At 47.2% G+C, this 22,414-nt stretch overlaps 1 protein-coding gene across 2 annotated transcripts in view; it reads right to left on the bottom strand.

The window, feature by feature from the left end:
* The window catches only part of EPHB1 (EPH receptor B1), a 462,780-nt gene that overhangs the window by 107,265 nt on the left and 333,101 nt on the right, over positions 1-22,414 (bottom strand). For both annotated transcript variants that reach the window (XM_073232346.1, XM_073232347.1), the window contains 2 exons: positions 9,901-10,025; positions 2,583-2,745 (listed from right to left, as the gene is read on the bottom strand). In XM_073232346.1, the coding sequence (XP_073088447.1) occupies positions 2,583-2,745; positions 9,901-10,025 (288 nt within the window). The remainder of the gene's footprint in view (positions 1-2,582; positions 2,746-9,900; positions 10,026-22,414) is intronic.

Below are 22,414 nucleotides of genomic sequence, written 5' to 3'. Positions count from 1 at the left end.
TCTTTCTCTGGCCTATGAGTTTGAGTGGGGGAAGGGCTTGGGTCCTGCCGGATCAAGGCTTTGGTACGTTACCCTGTTTCATGAGGTCTGCTCTTTTTTCCAGATGTATGCTGTCTGGTGCAGCCCTCTTTCCTGTTGCTCTTTTAGGATTAGTTGTATTAACTGTATTTTCATATATGTGGTTTTGGGAGGAGTTCTCTGTCTCACCTCTCATGCCACCATCTTTAATCTGCCATCCTGTATTTTATCTGGCAACCCTAATGGCAATAACTCTTGAAGTGGGGTCCACCAGCCCCTGTAATCAGAATCACCTTAGCCCAATTATGAAATGACCATTTCTGGACCTCTCCTCAGATGTTCCAAATCAGAACCTCTAGGTGAAGAGCAGGGTAAACCTGCATGTTTACCAAACATTCCAGCTGATTCTTATGCTTCCCAATGTTTGGGAACCATCTTTCAACTCTGTGGCTGGAAAAACGTTTTCTAAAGACCAGGGTGTTGTTCTGGAATCCTTCCCCCCTATAGAAATTTGTTTTAAAGACTGAAGGTAGAGCTTCCATGTCCCTCAGCTGGGAGCTTTTTGTAATATCTGTTTTTAAAAAATAATAATTTTGCAAGAAAATCAAAAAGCAAGGAACCACAGTGAAGAGTCCATAACATTTTTATAGCATAAAAACTTCCTTCAGTCTTTAAAATTGATCCCTAGAGCATGGGAGGCTTCAAGACCCACACCCTCATCTTTGAAGTCCTTCTCTACACTCAAGAAGCTGGAGGATGGTCCTCAAACACTGGGAGCATTGGAATCACCTGGAGTGTTTGGCAGACACTCTGCTTTATGAATGGGCTGCAAAAATGAGACAGCTAAGTCAGAGGTTGACACACTGAGAGCAGCTGGGGACCATGGTGGCTCTGCTCCCATGTGGAGGTCACCTGCCCAAAGCTTGGTCATTAACCCTGGGTGGGATCCCATAGGTCCTCCCTGTTCCAATGACCCCATCATTGATCAACCTTTAGACTCACCTATGTGCTGCAGATGTGGCCTGAAGCCTTGGCGAACATAATTACTACCAATGTGTGAACCTCAGTCATTAAGATAAATACTCTAGAATTGGCCACTTACCAAAACTCTTATACATCTAGCCCCTCTTGGGTTTATAAAACTTAACTGCCAAATGTAAAAGGAATAGCCTTCTTGGGAGAAATTTGTTACTCCTTGATTTGTCTAGCAGAATTGCCAAGAGACCAATGCTCAGAGCATTTTGAGTTTTGGGCTTTTAATCCTGTGTACCTCCTGATGCCAAAGTGCCCATAAATCTAGAGGGTAAGTGAGGTGCAAAGAGCAGATAGGGACCCTGGAGGGGCAGAAGATGGCCTGCTTCCTTCCAAACCAGCAACATTATTAATCTGAGTAAACTGGCTCATCTTTCCATTCCATCTCACGTCCTCAAAATGTAAGAAAAATTCACCTAAAAAAACCGGAATGGGTCACAAGCTCCAATCCTACTGGGGCCAGAGAGCTCACATTGAAGCATCCAGGAACAAATCAGTGGGAGGGGTAAGCCCCCCATAAAGGCCACAATCCCCCAGCTCAGGGCACCCTAGAATGCCCATGAGCATTGGCTTCTCATACATTTTTCACAAAAAAATGCACATTTTTATATGAAATCATGTGATTTTTAAAATGTTTCTGATGAATTTTAAATTGTTAAAAAATATAATGTGATTCAGGATAAAACTGCATGCTCTATCAAGTGCCTAGTTGGAGAGAGCTGGCCTAAAATAAAATGTTATGTAAGGGTACACTGTTTCCTCTATAATTTAAGTAATAAGTGAAAAATTAAAGGCTTTCAACTTGGGAGGTTGGTAATAGACCATTTGGAAAACTGTCAGGACACGGCTCACAAATGAGTAAATAAGTGAATAGATCGGTAGATGGATAAATGAATACATACACTGTGGTAAATGACTAGCTAAGGGAAAGAGTGAGTCTTCTCAATCACGCAGACACACCTGTGCTCAATGCTCAGGCCACAGGGAAATCGGACTTTCATAACCATTAAAGGCGTGGTCTCAGAGGACAGAGGCAGGGATCGTTGTAACGGGGAACTAATAAAGCCCAAAGGCAGAAGTATTTTGGGTGACGGACTTTCTGGCCTTAGGGATGGTTTGGAAAACAGTGGCCGTTCTTTCTGGAGACACTTGAGCAAGATCTCATGGGAGTCACATGTGAAGCGACTTCAAATATGTTAAGATGCTGGGTGTGTGGGACTGCAGCACCCCAGTGTGGCCTTTCTGTTTCCTTCCTGGAGATCGTGGCTCAGGCAATGAGGCTGTGAGCCTAGCTCACATGTCTGCATGTGGTACCGAGACCCTTTGGACCCATTAGACCTGGGGAGAGAAATGGGCCAGACTGCAGACAGATGCCCTGCCTGGTGAGTGGAACTAGTGAATTGCATAGGGAGGAAAGCCCTTCCAAGGGAATCTCCCTGGAATTCAGTTAGAGGTTGGCATTTTGGCTACAAGGGCAGCTTCATTGGGGGGTCTTTTCTCTCAGCTGCCTGCCGTGTGCCCACGTCACTTACCATCTGTCAGAGTTTGGAAGCACATCTTGCCACTGAACTTGCCGTAGCCGGCCACAGTGCGGGCGCGCACCTGTACCACATACACCATGCCTGGCCGCAGACCATCGATCCGCGCTGTGTTGGTCTGGCTCCTGGCCATGGAGGAGTTGAATTCATTGTGTTCCTGAATGAGATCAAGGAGAACAGTCTGCAGCCCACTCCTGAATGCTGTCCCCCAGCCCTCTCCATGGGCTCTTGGTCCCACAGATGTATTAGATGTTGTTTCCAGACACAGACCCTCCCTCTGAACAGGGTACATACAGTCTGGCCTGGACCAAAGGAATGCAGAATCAGGGCTGGACCGTGCAGTGGCTGTGCTCGGAAAAGAGGGGTCTGAGCAAATGGCTGAGCTCCCAGGGCTTGGCTAGGGGGCTTACCATCATTTCCTATACCTTCCCCCTCCAGGGCTCAGAGGTAGAATAACAAAGTGCATGCAACTTTGCAAAATCTTGGCCAGTCTCTGGCCTCAGCAGAAGCAAACTGGGCAACATTTACACCCTGCTGCCTCTCTCTGTCTTGCTTCTGTTGAACCCTCATCTTTTCTCTCCTCACAACAGCTGTTCCAGATCACTCCTTCAGTTCCTTCAAGTCCTTAGGCAAAGGATTTCGTATTCACTCCGCTGTGGAGCTTCAGGCCATTCTGGGCTACCTCTCATTCCTGCTCTGCCTTCACTTAGGCTGGTGTCTGTCTGGATCCCCATCCTCCAGCTCCCTCTCCACCAACATCTGGGGAGGGAATGTCCCTTCTCCCTGGAGGGCAGGCCCTCTCCTCTCTCACCCACTCAGGGGGTCAGCCCCACCCTCCTGTCTGTCACTGTCCCCAGCACTGTCTTGCACTGCCCTCCACAGTCCCTGTTATCTGCACATGTGTGTCCTCTGATGTGCATAGTTTTTGCTTGTTTTTTTTTTGTCCTTCTACCTCCTCAGCCCACTGTGCCCTCAAAAGGTGCTTCCTCTCTTTGCTGATATTATGTAACATTTGGTTTATGTCTGGATTTTTGCAGCCTTTCATCTTTTCTGCCATTCCTTTCACCACCAATCCAAACTTATTTTCTGAAAAGATCTCTGACCTTCCTTAAAATTATTATCTGATTAAAAAAAAACCTCCTAAATCTAGGTTTACAGGCCCTACACAATGAAGTCAGTTTCAACCTCAAACCCCCTAAATCACCATCCTTTTGTCCCTCCAGGGACTACACCTCTGGCCACTGGGCCTTTGCTTAGGCTCCTTTGCAGTGTGAAATGCCTCTCTCCAGGGTTCATCTGTGCCCTCCAGTTCCCTTAAGCCCACACTCTGCCAACCAAGATCCCTTCTCTGGGAAGGCTTCCTGCGCCACTCTGCCCACGGGCTCTCTCCAACACTGTCCATCATCACCCCTCATCCTCAGCGCCTTTGTGAGCACCAGCATGGTCTCCCAACACTTCCATGTGAGCGAAATAGATATTGGAGAAAATGAAGAGTTTGAAAGTCCCCCAAGTACCATTGCAGATCTGGGGTACGGGGTCAGAGAGTTCAAGAGGCATGGGGACAAATGAGAGGAAAGCTGATGGCAAGAGTTCTGTAAGCCACATCCCCAAACAACAGAAGAAACTTGGGGAGTGGAACCAGGACCAAAGAATACTGTGCAAGGATGATAAATTCCCATTGTTTTTAAATATGTAAAAGCCTATTTTGCAAAGGACCTGATGACCTACTTTGATGTGCATCCATTCAATCATTTGTCCAGGCAGTCACATTTATGACACACTTCCATGTGCTGGGTGCTATGCATGGGTACCTAGGCATGGTCCCTCTCCTGGGGGATGCAAAATCTCAGGCAGTGGGCCAGAAAATAAACGTGACGGCAGCAGTGTTGACTGAGTGACTCAGCAAAGGGCATCTTAGGGAGCTGTGGGGGAACAGCAGAGGGTCACAGAGCCTGGACTGATAAGGAGACTGGGAAGGTGACAGGAGCTTAGTCATGAAAGATGAAAGAAATTAGCCACATGTAGAGAGTGAGAACCAAGTAGAACATCCACGAGGACAGAATAAAACACAGAAAAGCAAGGCCTAAAGGAAAGCAGGAGCCTGTAAGTGATTAGGCATATCTGGAGTGTGGGAGACGTAGGAGGTAGCGATTAATGATTTAGAAGCAGATGTAAGGGACCATGGGTTAGAGGCCAGCTTAAACAGTACACTTGAAAGTTACAAAGAGGGCCATGCTCACCCTGATGGAGGGATATAGCCACTGGCCTCTGGAAGAGACTTCCTGGGGAGCGACAGTCACCATCTGATCTATTTAAGAAGGTGGATTCCCCTGCACCACCACTAACTGGCAATCCACCAGAAAGACGGCTATCCACTCTAGAAGGGATGCCATTTAGACCTTTGGTCATTATTATCTGGACACACTGGAGATCTGACATCTAAAACCAAAAATCACCTCATCACCTTGCAAATTAGGACAAAATACCATTGCTAAAAAATGCAGGGGGCTGCCTGAATTCTCTGGTTCCTGGAATCTGTGGAATTATGCACTGCTTGAAATAAGTGAAGCACTGGCTGGGCAGCTCTTTCACTGACAAATTGGCATTTGGATTGTAAGGACAAAACATTAACCCATAAGTGCTTTATAGTCCATACATTCAGGAAATTCAGTGATTACACAAGTATCACCCCTTGTTCCCTTCAAAATCATGAATCAACTTCAGGCAAATGAGTGAGTGTAGAGCAAAATTGCTTTCTTTTCCTTTTTTTCGGTTCTGGTCTCTTATGGCTGATTTTATAAGAATGCGGGAGATAGAGGCTGCAGCTATTGAGGGCAGAGACCACGTCTTCCATGCCCAACATGTAGCACAGGACTTGCACCAAACTGCCTGGGCGTTCAATGCTCCAGTGCTAAATGAATGAATAAACAGCACACTTCATAACAGCTATTGGAACCAATCGATTGAACACAAGATATTGCCCAGGTCTGAAAGAGTTTCTATGAGAAAATGGTCCTCAAATTTGAAGGGTAGAAATTCCCAAGGCCTCACCCTGCCCGTTCTGGTCTAGACAGTTATTATGAAGAGCGAGTAAACGTCTAAACACTTAATCATCAAGACAGCTGAGAGCAGGTGTGGATGCTCCTCCCATGCTCTGCCTACAAGCGCCGACACCAGGAGTGAAAAGTGCTACAAGACAGTAAACAAGAGAACATGATGAATTGAAATGTATTAAGATGGGGAAGGAGATGAACCTGGAGAGGCCCTGGGAGTGTCGTCAGCTCGATGGCATCCGAGCTCTCTATTAATAAGCTCTTGGAGGAGGCGAAAGCCTCATCGATTGTGTTCAGAGCTGAAACTGAAAGGTGTCCCAAGTAGAAGCAAGAGAGCAGCGTGAGGCAGGAGAGCCAGAGGGGGTTGGCAGGGGTCAGAAAACTATGGCCTATGGGCAGCTACCTGTTTTTGGAAATAAAGTTTTGCTAGAACCCAACCACGCCCTCCTATTGACATATTGCCTATGGCTGCTTCCCATCTACAAAGGCAGAGTTGAGCAGTTAGGACAGACTAAGAACCAGAAGGAAAACTCCACTGACTCCTGGTTTAGAAGAAGTGGCACAAGATAGAAGAATGGTGCATTTTGTTTCCTTGAACCAAATCCTGGACATCTACTGGGCTGATTCCATCTGTGTTTACACCTTTTAAAGACCAGTATTCCATGGCCTTATGGGGCAGACGGGAGGCTCATTCTAGTTAAAAGCATTTGGATTTAAAAGAAGAAACAATCTTGAAATCCTCAGCATCAGCATGATGGCATCCAGTCCCATACTGAGCTCAGAAGGATCCACCATTGAAATATAAAAATGTCCATAGTTCTGGTTCTGTGACTTCCGAGCTGTGACCTGTGTGGTCATGGGTAAGTCATTTAACCTTTCTGTGACTCAGTCCATCATCTATAAATTGATTATACCTAGCTTTCAAGTATCTTTCTTTTAAGGAACAGAGAGCTAACATATCTGTGAATATCTGATGTGTAATAGGTACTCAATAGGTGATGAATTATCATCATTGTGGTTATTATTCTAAGATCTTCTCATGGGGTAATGTCTTTTTCTTTGGTTGTACGAGAAGTGGATGAGGAAATGTAACAGATTGTATAACTAAGCCCTTTGTAAGTGAAGGTGAGTTCTGCAGTAACATACTTAATGGTAACCACTGCTTTGGCAAAGAATCTTCTGGGTTCCCAAGGAAAGTTTCCTATCCTCTGGAGTGGGGACAATAATATGCTTCACTGAGGTGTGGAAGCCGCCTCAGGCACTGAGCTGCTGTGCATGTGTGTCTGTTAATAATTAGCATAACTTATGGAGAGTTAAGGACGTGGCCAGAGATGGAGAATGAGCTTCCTTCATAGCATCAGAAGTTGAGGTTAATCACAGGTTTTCAAGGGAGGAGGTTCACATATAAAGGGCAGGGCAGTGGAGAAGCTTGGGGGTAGGCTGGGGAGGGAGGAGCTAAAGGACACAGGCACGAGCCTATTACTAAGCACGCCCCTGTCCCGGGGTGACCGTCCTTGGCACAGTAGACGAGTGAGGGCAGGTGGTCTCCCACACAGCTGCGCAGCCACCCATTCCCAGCCCTGCCATTTGCTATATGGCAGAGATCCCTAGGCTCCCTTCCTACTGTGTGACCCAGCAAGTTTTGCTTCTTTCTGTTAACTCTGTGCATCAGTTTCTTTCCCCATAGCAATGGTATTGATAGTCGCTATACTGGATTATGAGGGGAAAAACAATGTTTATAAAGGCCCTGGCACCCAATAGGAGTATACCAAGGAGAAATTCTTATTTTTCTCAGATGAGCTACAAGACTCAAGCTCAAGTGGGTGGGAAGGGGTGCTTTGGGGACCTTACTGGTGATTTTGACAGCACATCATATACTGGCCACACACAATAATTTATTGAACTGTTATGTCAACTTACATGATGGAATGTGGTCATTTGGTCCAAACACACTGGTTCAAAACATTTGGGAAAGTGAACATTCATTAAATTTGTTAACTGATAAAAAATATCCGTCAAAGAAGGGCACAAAATTGAAACCTAATTCTATATAATCATTGCTTCTGAATTCAGATTATTTAAATTACCCCCAACCCCCTGAATTATCTGAATCAACTGTCTACAAAGCCCCAAATGCTCTAAAGAGAGCAGAGTTCTGCCTAACCCTCACCTTGCCTGCAAGCTCAGCTCTAATGGCTGAAGATATGCCTCCTCAGACAAGACTGGTGATCCATCCAGACCTCCACCTTCAGGGAGGCACACTGCTACCACTGCACAAGTGTGAGTACTCTGACCAAGAGTGGTGAAGCTATTCGACCACTGCTGTGTGGCTGGTTAGTGATGGGGGGCACTGGAAAGCGGGCTTCTGCCTCCCGATGCAGTGGTGTTCCGTTGTCCAACACCACCTCCATGTTGGAGGGCTACAGGTTTCCACCTGTGATCCTGTTCTTATTTCCCTTGACCCACTGGATGATTGTACCCATGCTCAGAGCTCTCATACCATCTGCATACTGACGACTTCCAAATGGACATCTCGAGCTCCTCTCCTGAACTCCAGAGATGTACATCTAGCTGCCAGTCCCACACCCCCATTGTCCTACTGCGGAGGTCTATTTTAGACTTCAAGATGAACTTCGGTCTCTTCCCTCATCCCAAACCCAAGCCACCCACTGTGTTCCTCTTCTCAGTTAATGGTGGCTACCTCCTTCTAGAGGGCCAGGCCAAAACCCTCCCACATCTGAAACCCAACCAGGTGGAAATCCTGTGGACTCTGCCTTTAGTTTATACATCTGGAAACCTACTGTGCTTCACAATCCCATCGATTCCACTCCATCCAAGACACCATTATCTTTGTCTTATGTGATTATAATCTAGTAGGCCTATTTTCATGGAATGGCCTGAGCAAACCTTTGGAAATGTCAGATTTTGTCTCTTCTCTGCCCTGCTATGGAGCCTTACCTCACTCAGTGGAAAAGCTCAAGTTTGGAAGGTCCAACATGCTCCTCTGCCCTGGTTACCTCTCTCATGGTCCACTACTTTCCCAGTGCTTGTATCACTCCAGCCATGCTTGTCCCTTTACTGCTCCTTGAATTACCAGTCATGACCCTACCTCAGAGCCTTTGCACAGGCTGTTGCCTCTCTCTCCTCCAGGCATCTCCTCCACACGCCTTCACAACAACCTCTCCTCCTTCCAGTCTTTACTTAGAACTCACCCTCTCCAAGAGGCCTGCCTACCTTTACCGTTCTATGTAATCGTGCAACCTGCTTCTCCCCTGAACCCGACCCTCCTGATCCTATTTACCATGCTCCAGTTTTCTTCCCTTACACTACTAATTTTCTAACATATTATATGATTTCCTTATTTATTATGTTCATTGTTCATTTTCTATCTCCTTCTGATAGAAAATAAGTCCCTTAAGGGCAGACAGATATCTTTGTTCTGATCACTAATATATACTGGAATAGTACTTGCCAAATAGCAGGTACTCAATAAATACTTGCTGACCAAACAAAAGAAGGAATCTGGTGTTTTTACAGTCATGTGTTGGGTTAGTATAGAAGGCACTGCATTTTCCTGGGATTCTGCAAATGCTACAGTTTCCCATGGCAAGAGGGAGGCTCTACTTCCCCCATAGACATGTAAGTACCAACTCCACAGGGCATCGTTTCCCTCTCCTTGGCAGGACATGCTGCTGTAGCCCCCAGGGGCAGCTGCTAAGGAGCAGCCAGGTAGGTAATACACAGATTTCTATTTCTACTTATTTCTGTCTTTCCTTTAAAACTTCTATTTACATTTTAATCTCTGTAAATATATTAGTACACTACACTTGCATATGACTTATAAATAAAATTATAATGGAGGTACATAATCAAAAACTGAAAAACACTGGTCTAAAAAACCACAGAATTTCCAGGAAATTCAGGGGACTCCTGCTGTTTTGTAGCCTCTGCATCAGTACAGCAAACACATAACTGGGAGAGTGGGATGGGCCCTGCCCATACCAGCCCAGCAAGCTGATTAGATAGCATGGGAGTATGTAGAAAATCCTCTCCCAAGTTGGTACATCAAGTGCCTGGGCTTTGGAGGCTTTACCAAGGAAGACAGGTGGAACTCTCCCAGGGAGCCGATGGTCTCTGCTACCAGATTCCCTCCTCCCTCAGGACTTCCTCCAGCCTATGTGCTTTGCCCTCAGAGGTTCACCACCTATTGACCAGTGGCTGGCCCTGGGTCTTGCAAACTGCAGGCAGAGCTGACTTACCTTCTCATAGTAACGGATCTCATAGTCCAGGATGATGCCGTTGGGCTGTTCTGGCTGTGGCCATGACAAGGTGATGCTCCTCATAGTGGCACTGACCTGGTGCATGATAGGAACCGTGGAAGGGGCTGTGGAGAGACACAGAGAGGGTAGATGAACAGACATGAGAAGTGCCATCTTCCAGAGAAAAGCAAGGAGAGAAATATCATTGGGATTAAATCCTGCCCTTTATTTCTCATCAGCTGAGCTAGATCCGCAGCATTTATTCTGTGGGTTTTACAGAATAAATGGAATTTGGATAACAAAGGATTGAAATGGTGGTTATTTAGGACAGGAGAACATGTTTGAGGGCTGGGGCTGGAATGGACTGTTTTCTGGTCCAGAAGGAACAAAGGATGGTTGGACGGATCACAGGAAAACAATATGGCCCAGGGAAGGTGGAGCCAACTAGGGAGGGCAAGGCAACCGGGACCAGTCTAGGCTTCATCCAGTGGGACAGGAGGAGCAACGGAATGTTTTAGAGCAAAAGATGTTGAAGGAGTCTCAGTTTTCCAGTAACAGGCTGAGCTATTGAAGAGAAGATAACCTGGAGGCAAGGGATGGCAGTGGGCTAGGATAACTGGTCAGTGCAGAGTTACTGTGCAATGGTAAGGAGCATTCTAGCAAATTTCCCTTTCTGAGACTGCATGTAAGATCTTGCTGCATTTTGAAAGAAAAAAAGGAGGCATCTCTCAAAAAGGTATGAATGCAGACCAATGACAGAATTCTTTCAAACTTCTATGAGAGTTTTCAATGAAGAGCTCACAAATATAAATGAAGAAATGATACACAAACTAAACATTTGGAAACAGGATTATAATGACAAAAATTTGTTAGGTGATTCCAAAAATCTCTGCTTGGAAATAATACTATTTACTTTCCAATTCCACAAAGTTTAAGTAAAATGCAAACAGCCTGGAAGTAATAAATGAGGCTGTCTTCCTAGGAGAAGAGGCAGGTAATGGATGAGGTTTCCATCAGCACTCTGCTCAGGGGCTGTCCCATTCAGTCCTGGCACTTTAGCAGTTATGAAGGTCGTTTCCTAATGCAAAGTCCACTTTACAAGGGTTTCTCTGAGGAGAAAACAGATTCCCCTCCAAGACCTGCAATTACAGAGCATGGCTGCCGGGTCACAGGTGGGCCCCTGCACTCTCCACAGCTCATAGGACTCTCAATGACCACCTACTGCATGCCAGCCCCTGGGCCAGGGAGGGGAGGCTGGGACTTGTTCTGAGGATGTTTACAGTCTGAGGAGCCGTAAGGAGAGATAGTGTGAGAAGTGGTGATGAGACCTTAGAATCAGAGTGTCCACCTGAGACCTGGCGCAGTTTCTGTGGGAGGCCTTGTGGTGGCCATTAGCATGCCCCTCCCAGAGCCCCTACGGCCGGGAGCATAGCAGACTGATGGCCCCAGCTGCTGCCCTCTGACTCCATCACCCCATTCACGTGGAGCCTGCTCTCCACAGGCCACCCCCAGCCAGCGACTGAGAGAGGCAGGGATGCTGTGCAGACCCATCCCTGACTCTCCTGGTGGGCAGCGTTCACTCAAAGGTTCCCCAGTGCTTCTTTGTAACAGCATGAAGGTCTGAGACTCCTTCCACCCAGCCTTCCTTTCTTCCCTCTTTCCTTCAGAAGACTCAGACTTCATTGCAGTATGATGACTCTCCCAGCCTCCTCTGGTCTCCACCTTCCTTCCCTGATATATCTTGGGCACATCTAATCCATCTTGGTGTCGGCATTATGAAGGACCTGAATTAATGCAGTCCTGAATCCTCCTAAATCCCCCTATTAAAGATCCTCTACCCAGCCCTCTGTGTCCCCAGGGATGGGAGACTCCCTGCCCCTAGGAGCCCCTGCTGCATACCTGGGTGACTCTCACTGATCTGCACATCTTCCTTATCCTTATTGGACATTTGTCTTGTTCCCTCTGGTCTCAGTTCTACCAAATGAAGTGGTATGCTCCCTTTTCCATAGAATGGCTTTTCAAATAGCTAAAGAAACAAGCTTGGCCTCCCCAGAGTTTTTCCTGCTGAAAAGAATGGCCAGATACTATGAACATTTCTCCCATGCTCCGCTGTCACCTGAGGTGGCTCTTTTCCAAATGGGGCTCCTGTTATCTAAATCTCTCTTCAGGCCTGAGGCCCAGAGAACTCAGTCCTATCACTGTTGTTCATGCAGCAAAAATTGAAGTAAAATTAAGGCCTACCAGGATCTGTGCATATGTATATGTCTATTAATATGACCATTAACCTTTGCATCAAAAACATGTACCTGTTATTCAATTCTGAAATCACAGCCAAATATAAAAAATCCTTTGGGTTTTCTCATAGATGTGCCTTGTCTTTTGTCTGTAGAGTTGGCTTGGGCTTTGACTACAGGGATTTACATCTATCTCTTTACCTTTATGGTGTCAAATTTGGTTTATTAATCTACTAAATTGGGATAATTTTTTATCCTAATTCAACCATCAAATGCATCCTCTCTTCCTCTCAACTTAGTATCATGGCCCAGGTTAATTAACTCACTAATTAAGCAAATATTTATTGAGCATCTGCCAGGTTCCCGTCACTATTCTAGGTCCTAGAGATTCCCATACCCTGCCCTCGTAGAGCCTATATTCTAGTGGAGGGATTCAGAGACTAGATGTAATCAATCAATCAACCACAAAGTATGTTAAAAGTAGTAAGTACAATAGGGAAAGACGGAGCAGAGAAGGCAGAAGAATGCCCCAGTGTAGGAGGCTGGGCGGGAGAAGGCTGCACCTCTACATCATGCAGCCAGCAAAGCCCCAGGTGAGAAGTAGATGCAGGAGTATAGGGCTGAAGGAGGGGAGGGAGTCATGGAGATGCCTGGGAGAAGAGCATATGAAAGAGGAAGGCTGGGAAAGGTTTTCACCTGACAGCAGTCTGGAGTTTCAGGGAAACAGCAAACAGGGGGACTGGAGCAGAGATGTGCCCAGGTGATAGGGCCCTGAGGGACACCGAAAGACTTTGTCTTCTACTCTGAGTGAGATGGGGAGCTATTAGGGGGTCATGAGCCAGGGAGTGATGTAATCTGACTTCCATGTGAACAGTATCACCTTATGCAGTGTTGCAAACAGAATGAAGGGGCCAATGTTAAAGCTGAAAGGTCTATCACAGCACTTTTGCAATGATCCAGCTGCAAGACTGTGGTTACTTGGACCTGGCTCATAACAGTGGTGGCGGTAAGAGTGGGAGTGGTCAGTTCTGAATAGATGTAGAATATCTCAGTGTATGTGCAATGTGGAAGAAAGAGGAGAGTCTAAATGACTGCACAGTTTTAGGCCCGAGCAACTGGAAGGGTAGGACTGCCATCCACTGGGATCAGGCCAGACATCAGTAGAAGCAGTTTGGGAGGAAAGATCAGGAGCTTCTGTTAGGTTTGCAGTGTCCACGATGTCCTAGAGTAGACAATGAGTCAGCAAGCACATGTGTAACAGGTCCCAGGTGGAGATACACAGTTACAGTCATCAGTATTTCAAAGGTAGCGAACACTGCAAAACTGACAGAGATCACCAAGCGAATGAGGAGAACAGATCATATATTCGAAGATTCAGGGGATGGGGAAAAAAGAGCAAAGTGGCCTGAGAAAGACCAGTGAGGTAGAAGGAAACAGGAGAGTGTGAGCACCTAGAAATCAAGTGGCAATGAGCATTCCCAGGAGGAGAGACTGTGAAATGCTGCTAAGTCACGTCAAGTGACACTAGGAACTGAGTGCAGACGAGCAGCAAGCTGGCTGGTTAAGTGTGGGTGATGTGTGCTCATCTTTTTCAAGACCTTATGTGCATTGTGCAGAGCCGTGGAGAGGATGAAGGTGCTTCAGGAGAGGTGAGACAGTTTCCAGAGTCAGTCCAGAACCCTGGGGGATCTCAAAGGGCCCATAAGACAAGCAGTGAATGACTCCTGGAAAGCTTCTCTCCTCCTCCCCCCACCACACTAGACATGCAGCTGGGGCTGCCCTTTCAGATCTCTGTGGAAACAATTCATATGCTGTTAGTAATGTCAGCATCACGCTGGTTTCAGGATCCTTCTGCCTCAAGAGCTGAAGCATCATGTATTAAAAATTAGAACGATTGGTCCTAACAACCTGAGGATTTTGATGGACTTCATTCTCTTCTTCTTCTCTGATCCCTGGAAAACAGTTATTCAAGCCTCAATACATCTGCCAAACATTGTGCCAGGCCCCTGATCTAATTACTGGGGAAGAAGGGCAAGTAAAAATGTCAGCCTGCTCCAAAGATCCTTGGGGTCTAGGTGGGGTCAGATGGTAAAGAGGCAGTCACAGGGCAGGGTGGCCCAGAGGCGATCAGTAGCCACTGAGAGGAACCCCCTAGAGGTGGAAGCAAGGGCCTCCCAGAAGCCAGTCACCAGCACCACGGGCCAGGAGAAGCTGCCAGAGGGTAACAGTCACCACCACCCAAACTTCTCAGAGTTATGACGGCAACACAGCAGTCACAGGCCCCGTTGCTGTCTGTTTATCCTCACACAAGTCAGTCTAAATGTCTTATATTTTAATTGACAAAGAATTTAGCATGAGAGGAAGTAAAGTATTATTCTTCCTCCCTGAAAAGCAGGGGCAGCTTCCATCTGGTGCTCTGCTATCTGTGATTACCTACAGTGATAAGTTTGGGTTTTTTTCCCCTCTTGAAGTGCAAATGCCACCTCTACATCTGGTATTTTACATGCTACAGAACCTTCAGACAAAACAATAAAAATGAGCTTAGGTTTCCACTCAAACACCTACTTCTTCAAAACCTAAGGCAGTGAAAGAGGGTTGGGGAGATTAATTGAGCATGGGTCTTGTGACCCCCAAAATGCTGGTTTCAATGCTAAGTCCTGGCCAGTTGCCTTTTCTCCATAAACTTGCATCTTCAAATGAAGAAGTAGTTTTGCAGAATGCTTGGAAGGGTCTCTCCCCACAAGCACACAGAATGCTTTTGACTAAATTATACATTCTACAGAGAGAAGGAAGTGAAAATAAAGAATTCGCAAAATTATTAAAATTTAGCAAAGAAGCAAATATTCTTACTTTAGAAAAAGTAAGAATAAAAACTAGGCTAGGGGCTGTTTGGAAAGAGGTACTAAACACTTGAGAAAGCTGTGTTTGACCTAAAGAGGAGATGCTCAGAAAACCTAAATATACTCAAAATTTCCCTGTTCTCTTTCTTAGCAAAATAAAGAGGTTGATCCAACAGGAAGCTGGGATCCAGAGAGTGGGGAAGAAACGGCAAGTGTCCTGTCAGACACCAAGAAAAATCAGGTAGGAACCACAGTGCCAGTCAGAGAGTCTACAGCCAGTAAATAAGAGGCTAATTAAATGTGTCAGAAGAAGAAAGACTTAAACTTGATTGGTCAAAGTGCTCAGGACTGGAGAGAATGCAAAGGAAGGTTGCATGACTCCTTTGTCTCTGTTTCTGCCGAGGAAGATTTTGGGGAGATCATATTCCCAAACTGCTTTTGAAGCAGGCAAATCCAAGATAGTACATCACATACAGCAGAGAAAGGGCCCAGAATGTTCTTGCCTGAACAGACAAATGAGATGTGAATAAATTACAGGGACAGGGTGGCCTGGCTGCAGGTTATTAAAGAACTCACAGGTGGCATGGGACAAACATTGGCCCAAACTGGTCACAGGTCACTGATAATGGCATCAGGAGTGGGCCTGGCCAACCACCAGCCAGCCCTCTGTTTGTAAGAAGGGCTCCAAAGGAGACTGTAGGGCCTGCAATCCTGTGAGACTCAGGCTGGGTCTGGGAAGGTGGTGTGAATCCATCTCAGAAGTTAATAATCAAAATCTGGAACCCGGGGAGTCTTAATGTGCAGAAGCCCTGTTGTCACAGCTCAGGTTCACCTGGACCATACAGCTTATGTTTGTGACATTCCTTGACCCTTTAATTTTGTTACTGACTCAGTCACATTCAGTTTTCTTCTTACTCGTTTTGTTTTCTGTATTTGATAAGGAAACCTTCCCTCAACAATTAAGCATCTCAATTTCCAAAATAGGAGAATAAGTTGATGCTTTCTTTCTAGGACAATTACTAAATTCTAATGCATTACCTTTGCTTATTAAAAATTACTTCTTAATGTCTTAATTGATTTTTGTGTCAAAATAATTCTTTGAACAGTTTTAACCATAAACTGCTTTAGAATTATGAAATAACAGTTTATATAAGTGATGTTACAGTTTACAATGTCAAAATATTTTATTTAAGCCATCAGAAGCATTTATAACTAGTTCTAAAGAAAAATAATAGCAGAACACACACATATTCAAAATCAGGTTGATCTATTAGATACTGGAGTAAAATGTTTGAAGAGGTTATAAAAATATGAAACTTGGGTTTCAGAGTTCAGCTAATCTCATATAAAGTAAAGATGGTGCTGCCTCTGTGGTTGGAAGTGATGTCAGGGACAGCCTTTTTCGGAGGCCACCTCTCACCCTAGTTACTAGGGAGCAGATCCCAGCAGAGTCCCCTCTCCTTTGGCTCAGGGTACAGCCCCAGCCAGTTTCCTGGAAGGTAAATGGCCTCTCCAGTGAGGGAGACCTCCATACCTGAACTTCCCAAGGGGGCCCACTGAAAGAGGAGCCCATAGGTCCTCCTCACCATAAGTCGTGCTGGGCAAGGTGGGCTGTTTTTCCTGGCCCTTCCAAATGGTTTGTTTGTCAGGAGGTCCTCACATTGACCCCTTAGAGAGACACAGCTGCCCCAGTCCAAACGGAGTGCATCTCAGGCTTAGCAGCCTCTTCGACCATCTTAAGCATTGCTTTTTCTAGGACAATTGTCCATCAATTGATGGACATTTAGGTTGTTTCTGTATTTTGGCTGTTATGAATAATGCTGCTCAGAACATTTGTGTAGAAGTTTCTGTGTGAACCTGTATTTCATTTTTCTTGGGCATATACCTAGTGGTGGAATTGCTGGATCATATGGTAATGTTAATCTCTTGTATACTTTCTAGAACAGCATTTTCCAGCCGAATCACCCTGGGACAAACTACCTGCTGTCTATACCAGAGACCCCAGCTGTGAGAAAAACAAGGCGGGGTAAGGAATTGTAAGGAGCATAGAGCCCTAGCCCAGGGCAGTAGGAATTAGCAAAAATAGAGAAGATGCTGCAGAGAGAAGTGGGCTCCTGTCATGCTGACTGCTTACTGTATGATCTTGGATAAAGTTACTTGACTTCTTTGGGCCTCAAATTCTTCATCTGTGAAACAGGAATATTAATCCTCTTGTTAGAGATTTTTCGAATGTTCTGAGGATGTGCCCTGGGTGGTGCATCACTCCTTCCAACGAGACCCAGTGTGCCAGGCCAGGGACCTTGACAACCACCTCAGTCTCCTTCGGGGTTCCCCACTGTTCACGTATGCAAATCAACCCCTGCTCACAGTTCCCCAAGGCAAATGTGAAAAGCACAATGCAATGACAGCATTGGGTATTTATTTGATAAACATCTTTGAGGGAATAAATAAACATGTCAATCTAGTTTAAGAATGGGCTTGGAGAAAGGGGAGGCTAAGAGCAGGGTTGCCCAGAGATTGGTGTGATGAATGCTCCTGGGGCATCTCGAGATGACCTGAGTTTTTCTGGGAAGTAATCTAGGAAGTAAATCACAGGGTACCTAGGCCTTGAGGACAAGGAGACCTTGTGGCTCTGGGGAGAGGATGAGCCTCAGCCCAGCCATCTGCTGGTGTGCCTTGGGCCCAGGAGTCTGGGATGCTCCCTGGCTCCGCCCCTGCCTTTCTCTTGGTCCTGTCACCCATATATTCTTATACCTAATATCCTGCCCCAACTCCCTTGCCCATTCTGGGCCTCTTCACTTCAAACTTCACTGCAGCCAGATTAATCTTTCTAAAGCTTGAGTCACCTTCCTCTGAAGTTCAGAACCTTCAATGGCTCCCAGCTGGAAAAGCCCAATTCCCTTTCTGATGTTCACACTGTGGCAGCCACTGGCCAGTCCAGGATGCCACTCACTCTTCTCCTTCAGGAACCCACAGCTAACGTCAAACTGCTCCACTCACCATGCCCCAGCAGATTTGGGGATCTCTGCCTATGAGGCCACCTTCTCTGGCCACCTCTCTTCATGACCCCACCAGCCTTCATAGGCACAGATCAGGCCACACACGGCCCTGGTTTAGCCCCATCTGAGTACAACTTCCGTAGTGCCCCTTCCCTCCTCCAACACAAAGCTCTCACTTTAATGAGTCTCACTGGGCTATAATCACCACCTTGGGTCACAGTGCACTGTGATCTAACTTTTCAGGTGCTCATCTCTGTTCTCCATCATTAGAATATACTCTTTAGGGCAGAAGTCATGTTTCTAGCCTCTTCCTACTGTTAGCACATAATAGATGCTCAGTAAAAATTTGCCTTTACTGATATGATTGTGGTCTCTTCTCTAAAAACATAGGAAGTGAAAGGGGTCAGAAAATCACAGGGTTGCACCTAACATGGATATTGGCCTTCAAAGGAGGAAGATGTGGAGGGAGGGAGGTAGTGCTGTGATTCCGCAGCCTGCACCCAGAAGGACATGGATTTGCATAGAGCAGTCCTTGGGCAGTGGGGACACAAGAACTGCTGTGTGGCTGAGAGGCAGCAACGGGGAGGCTGGGCCATCCCCATCTCACTGGGATGTGTCAGCTCAAATGCTACCTCGCAATAGTGGTGTTCTAACTTTTCTTCTTTTTGAGCTGTGGAATCTGTTCTCCCAACAAAATTTTTCTTGAAGCATAAAGTGTGAAACAGAGAACTTCAAAGCTGCTCTGGATGAATCAGAAGTGAAATCAGGCTCTGATCCCAGAGGCCTGCAGCCAGTCCATTGCCTGTCCCCCACATCGCAGACTCTGAAGGGCCCCCAGAACCATCCCGAAATGCTGGGTCCCCTTGAGGCCTAGGATTAAATTATGGGAATTCCTAAAAGGCCTGGGTGCTGAGGTTGGGAGTGAGGAGACGGGGGTGGTGGGTATTCTTTTTCTTATATGAAACCCTCTTAGACAAAACCCAAAATCTATATTTAAATGTCAGCTAAAGAGTTCAGGCCCACTACTACTGAGGACAAGGAAGAACAACAGTCCACACACCCATGGGCTGTGCATAGATGAACCGTGTCTCCTCTGACATTTCTGTTCCAGGACGGTACTGCTTCATCAGGAAGGTACTGCTTAGATAACAGGTTCTCCCTGTTGATGAAAACTCATTTCATTACACAAATATGCTTGGATGTTACATTAGTAAGTCTGACTCATTAAATATTTTTGGTGCAGTACCACTTCTGGTCAAAGCAGATTAAACAAATAAGCAATTAGTTTGGAGACCAGGTATGAATACAAAAGCAGAATTCATTATTTTTCTAATTGTTTTCCCCTATTGTGAATTCTGGCTTCTTTGCTTTTGCCCTGGGCTGTACCTTGAGGTGACCCTGACTCCCCTCTCCAATCTCCCTCTACCTCAGAGTCACCTGGAGACAGAGGACTGCTCCAGATGGGGGGCATCGGCTTGCTGCCGCAGGAGAACACTGGCTGAGTCTTGTCATGGCTCCATGAAGCTGGGCTGGCAGAGAAAAACACAGGCTTCACACCCCCAGACAAGCACCTCCATCAGGGGTCCATCGCTAAGGGTTTGGTGTCAAGCCAAGGGGCGGGGTGACAACAGGGACTTAGCAACTGCTCTGAAGATGTGGATTTATAGCAGAGTCCCTCATTTCTGATAATAATTCGAATGTGGTGGGGCTGGCGGGGAGACGAGGGTTCTTTACCAAGATCATCCGCCTGACCCTGTTAATTCTCAGACTATGACCTGTATCCTGGGAACTGGTGAGAAGGGCAGAATCTCGAGCCCCACCCCAGCTTCACTGAATCAGAAAGTATGGAGGTGGGGTTCAAGAATCTGTGTTTTCACAAGCCCTTCCGGGGATTCTGATGCAGGCTCCATTTTGAGAACTGTTGTTCTAGAAACCCAGAAGTTAGAATGTTAAACTCTGAAAGGACATCTGAGGTCATTCAGTTTTCTGTCAACTCTTAAAATTTATGGATTTGAGTGCTGAGGGCAAAAGAGGACAAGTGACTTCCCTAAGTCCTTAGCAGCTACAGCAGATCCCAAATAGGTCAGCCACCTGTCCAGGAGGCATGTGGGTCCCCTCGCCCCTCCCCTTACACTCATATGCCTGGCATTTTCTCAGCCCCTTGAGGATGGTGCGATGGGGAGGGCATTCGGGGTGACATCACTCATGGATGACTGTTGCACTCTGGGATCCCCGGCCCCTCAGGGAGAGTAGGGCTCCCCACAGAGGTGGAAGTGAGCAGAGCCCTGTGCCAGAAGGGGGATGCATCCTGGCCAGTGGAGTCCTGGGAGCCCCTCTGCCACCTAGGTCACCCCAGCTGGCTCCTCTGCCACACTGGGGTAGTCAGAAGGCACACCAGGAAACAGCTGTTTACTGTGGAAAGAACAGCAAACCTGAACGCTGTGCTAAGGAACCTGGGAGCAATTTGGGCACTGGTCAGGTGGTGACTTTCCTAGGCAGGCACCCCTAGGTGCTGTGAGGGTGGCAGGGCAGGCCCATCAGGACTCAGGGGCATGGCAGCTGGGCACACTGCTCAGCCCCTCCTCCAGAGGCCCACTAGCCTTTCCGGGGTGGGACAAGAGCAGCAGCAGTGCTGGTTTGCTGAAGGTTTGATCACAGAGGCAGTCCACTAGAAACACAGCACCTGAGAGGCCACAGGGGACAGCCGAGGGCACCCTGCTGTAAGGTCTGCGCCCCTCACCCCACTCACTGGCTGTCACTCATGTGCATTCAGCAGAGCACCCACCCCAGCAGAGGGACCCATCACCACCCGGAGGCTGACATCACCACCACCAGCAGTGGGCAGGGGAGCCACGCCTGCAGTCAGTGTGGCCTGCAGTCACCGCCACTGGAGGTCTAAGTCTCCTGACCTGAGGACCCAGAGCCCCCGCTCCCGCAGGCGGTTGTCACCCTGCAGGGTCCCGCTGAGCCCCTCCTTCACACCACCATCCCCACAATGGTACGGGCCTCTTTCCCTTTGACCCTGACTCCGGGGACACCTGTTCCCTGCAGCCCTCTCCAATGTGGAGGGTTATGACCTTATGCCGGGCACACCTCTAGGTCAGGAGGCAGGCTGTGAGCGCCTGGTTCCCAGCTGCCTCTTCCACACCATTGTCCACAGACTCCTGCACTCTCTGCAAAAGTGCTAGTCCGTGGGGCTAGGTCACAGCTCTCCAAGCTTGAGATGGCCCCATTCTCCCTCCCACTGTCACTCGCTGCCTCCCCGAAGACCTGGGTTTCTATCTCTGAGCCTTGGCCTTTTGTGGACGACTCCCACCTCTGCTCAGAGGGAACTGTCTGTTCGCCGAGCCCCATAAGTCTCCACATCTGTCCACTGCCATGGCACACTTGGATTTGGCCTCACCTGAGGTTGTTCCATGTTCAAAGCCACAAATTCAAGTATTTTGCTTCTTCAAGGCAACCTCTGATGAGCACACCACAGTTCCTGTCGGCCTCGCACGGCCCTCTTGGCCTGTACTTCCCCTCATTGCATCAGCACTTCCCTGATTCACATCCCTCATTGTCCAGCTTAGGTTCCATCTTTGCAATAATGAAATTGGCAATACTTTCCTTTTCCTCAGGTGTGAGCTGCTTTATTTTTTCATAGAATACAACTCAACTTGACAGAGATTCACAATCAACTTCCCACTGGATCTGCTCTCCAGAGCCATCCATGCTCTGCTAAGACGTCACATAGCAGGGCAAACGGGCAGCTCTGTACATACATGACCACCAACTGGAAATGGGCTCTCAAAGCCTCTGGGATTGCTGGATCTCCCTGGTCAGCTCCATCTCCCATTCTCTGCAATGGTGCTGCCAAGCTTTTCCCATTTTCCTCAGACCTTCAACACCAATCCTTCTTCCTACATTTCAGCTCCCACCTTATGGAGAAAACAGAAGCCTGAATATACAGCGCATAAATAATACCTTAATGTGGGTACTCAAATCTCCACAAATCGCACACATCATAACCAAAACTACATCTCCTTGCCACCATCCCTTAACATTTCTGGGAGCCCCGGCATACATTCTGTGTGTCTGAGAACAATCCTCTTATTTCCCTGCTTTGGCTTCTTTTGTTTGTGGTGTCAGCTGCCCGTGAGACTCCCCCAGAAAAACTGCTCACTAAGCCAGATTTCTGGTCCCCTCCCTGAGAACACGGCCCCCTGGGCTCTGTCGGGTACCAACCCACTTACCACAACCCTGCATCCTGCTTCCCTGCTGAGTTGCAGCACCTCATCACTGAGACTCAGGCCTGCCCGTTGTGCTTGAATCTCCCCATTTCCTTGGCAAAGCCGCCTTCCTTGCCCTCCAGTCTCCATCCTGGGCTCTCACTCCCTTCCAGGCATCAGATGAGCCGACAGACACCAGGAGGTGCTGTCTCCACCCACCGCCTTCCAAG

Source organism: Manis javanica, chromosome 3 (assembly GCF_040802235.1).
Source record: "Manis javanica isolate MJ-LG chromosome 3, MJ_LKY, whole genome shotgun sequence".
Classification (NCBI taxonomy): Eukaryota; Metazoa; Chordata; class Mammalia; order Pholidota; family Manidae; genus Manis; species Manis javanica.
Note: the sequence above shows the minus strand (reverse complement) of the source record. Positions and strands in the feature narration are given on the sequence as shown.